This window comes from Lolium rigidum, chromosome 4, assembly GCF_022539505.1.
Source record: "Lolium rigidum isolate FL_2022 chromosome 4, APGP_CSIRO_Lrig_0.1, whole genome shotgun sequence".
NCBI classification, from domain to species: domain Eukaryota; kingdom Viridiplantae; phylum Streptophyta; class Magnoliopsida; order Poales; family Poaceae; genus Lolium; species Lolium rigidum.
In genome coordinates, this window is record NC_061511.1 from 277,947,438 (window position 1) to 277,949,918 (window position 2,481).

At 58.4% G+C, this 2,481-nt stretch overlaps 1 protein-coding gene across 1 annotated transcript; it reads left to right on the top strand.

The window, feature by feature from the left end:
- The first annotated feature begins 316 nt into the window (after positions 1–316).
- On the top strand, positions 317–1,848 carry LOC124648842 (probable aspartic proteinase GIP2). Its single transcript, XM_047188538.1, has 2 exons — positions 317–1,311; positions 1,743–1,848. The coding sequence occupies exons 1-2, from the start codon at positions 317–319 to the stop codon at positions 1,846–1,848; spliced, it is 1,101 nt and encodes a 366-aa protein (XP_047044494.1).
- Positions 1,849–2,481: the final 633 nt, after the last annotated feature.

Below are 2,481 nucleotides of genomic sequence, written 5' to 3' on the forward strand. Positions count from 1 at the left end.
TCAACCATAAATTAAGAAATTAAATTGGGGGCATGCATGGACAGCCCTGCACGTATGCATGCTCCTCGACGGCGACTCCTTGAACGAAAATACAGTTCCCAGTCCACTCGTTTGGTCCATTCCATTCCGGCGTCTCGCACCCCGCCTAGCCTAGCCGCCACTTCCCGCCTCGCTGTGCTGGATCGCGACAGCCAACCCCAACCAGCGTTATAAACATCTTCTTGCCTCCCCGCTGCCGATGCCACACTCTACCGATCGAGCCCAACATGGCACGTTCGTCCCATCTCGTCGCTTCCACCGCCAGTCCGCCACCGCTATGCTCCTCCTCCTGCTGTCGACGTGCTCCTGCCGCGCGGCGAGCAGCAGCGGCAAGAACCCGACCGCCGTGGTGCTGCCGGTGCGCAAGGACAGCGCGACGCTGCAGTACCTGACCAGCTTCCGGCAGCGCACGCCGCAGACGCCCGTGACGGCGGTGCTCGACCTGGGCGGCGCCACGCTCTGGGTGGACTGCGACCCCGGGTCGTACGCGTCCTCCTCCTACGCCCGCGTGCCGTGCGCGTCCAAGCCGTGCCGCCTGGCCCGCACGGCCGCCTGCGCCACCAGCTGCGTCGGCGCGCCGTCGCCCGGGTGCCTCAACGACACCTGCGGCGGGTTTCCCGAGAACACCGTCACGCGCGTCGCCACCGGCGGCAACCTCATCACCGACGTGCTCTCGCTGCCCACCACCTTCCGCCCGACGCCGGGGCCGCTCGCCGCCGCGCCGGCGTTCCTGTTCGCCTGCGGCGCCAAGTTCCTCACCGAGGGCCTCGCGTCGGGCGCCGCCGGCATGGCGTCGCTCAGCCGCGCCCGCTTCGCGCTCCCGACGCAGCTCGCCGCCACGTTCCGCTTCACGCCCAGATTCGCGCTCTGCCTCCCCTCGACCACCTCGGCCGGGGTCGTCGTCTTCGGGGACGCGCCCTACGCGTTCCAGCCCGGGGTGGACCTCTCCGCCGGCTCGCTCCTCTACACGCCGCTCCTCGTCAACAACGTGAGCACCGCGGGGGTCTCCGGCAAGGGGGACAAGTCGACCGAGTACTTCATCGGCGTGACGGCCATCAAGGTGAACGGCCGCGTCGTGCCGCTCAACGCCACGCTCCTGGGAATCGACAAGCAGGGCGTGGGAGGCACCAAGCTGAGCACGGCGCCCTATACCGTGCTGGAGAGCTCCATCCACAAGGCCGTCACCGACGCGTTCGCGGCGGAGACGGCCATGATCCCTCGCGTGGCCGCCGTAGCGCCGTTCAGGCTCTGCTACGACGGGAGCAAGGTCAGGCTCTGCACCGGACCGCCACGACACGTCAGCTCGGCTGGCGCGGGGGCTGCGAAGAAACGTCGCTGTCGCTCCATTTATCCTTTTCCTTCCCTCTCGCAGTCGCATCGCAGGAAACGCACCAGCCCAGATGCACGCTCCGTTAATTGCACTTGATGACGGGCGGCTCCAACTAAATACTAATATATATATAATTTAATTGCATTACAGCGGAACAAAATTCTCGCTCAACATACCCCACAAAGGTTTGGGTTTCAGAAACAAATAAAACATCCCACATCATATATAGTGCAAATGTACCATTTAATTCGACAGCTACAACTTTAATTCTCCTCTAAAAGTTGTCTAAATTCGGATGTATCTAGACACTTTTTAGTAGTAGTACAATAATACATCCGAATTTAAACCAACCTCCCAACACATCCATTAATAGACGGAGGGAGTATTACAAGCAAGTCCTGGCCAAGCAGCAGGGCGCCACCGGCGACATCCGCTCCCGCGACATCAGAAGCGGCATGGACGCCACCAAGAAGCCGTGATCTCCGGCAAGCACCAGGCCATGATAAGCACCAGGCCATGATCTCCGGCAATCTCAAGGGCGTGATCTCCGGCAAGTAACCTGGCTGTGATCTCCGGCAATCTTCAGTGCATGATCTTTGGCAAGCAGCAGTGGGCGATGTCCAACCAGCGCATGGCTCAGCAATTCTTTGACCTCAATTGCAATCCTCCACCTGAAGAAGATGACGATCAGAATCAACATGCAGGTCAGAGTTGTAAGACTTGTATTTCAACAGATGATCGAAATAAAGAGTTCTCTAGAAGCAGATGCAAGATTAGGAAAGTGATGCACCTTGCGAAGATGCTCAAGTATAGTGGAGCAGTATGCATCTTTCATATGTACGCCACTATGTGTGATAACTGGTGCTCCTTGGCTGGCTCACATTGAACATTCGCGCACAGCTCCTGGACAAGATCATGCACACCTCAAGCTGCTCGTTGCCTGAGGCGTGCTGAATCGCCAAGAAACCACCGTCCTGGAGTATAACAATGTGTTAAAATAATGTCAGTAACAATAGGAAATACTGCCAGTAGCAGTAAGAGTATTGATAGTAGCAGTAGGAGTATTGGCAGTACCAATTTGAACTGTATTTAAACTTCATATCAGTTGCAAG

Coding starts and splice junctions, on each gene's coding strand:
- LOC124648842 (XM_047188538.1), top strand. CDS start 317: ATGCTCCTCCTCCTGCTGTCGACGTGCTCCTGCCGCGCGGCGAGCAGC. Junction 1,312..1,742: donor TACGACGGGAGCAAGGTCAG/GCTCTGCACCGG, acceptor ATCCATTAATAG/ACGGAGGGAGTATTACAAGC.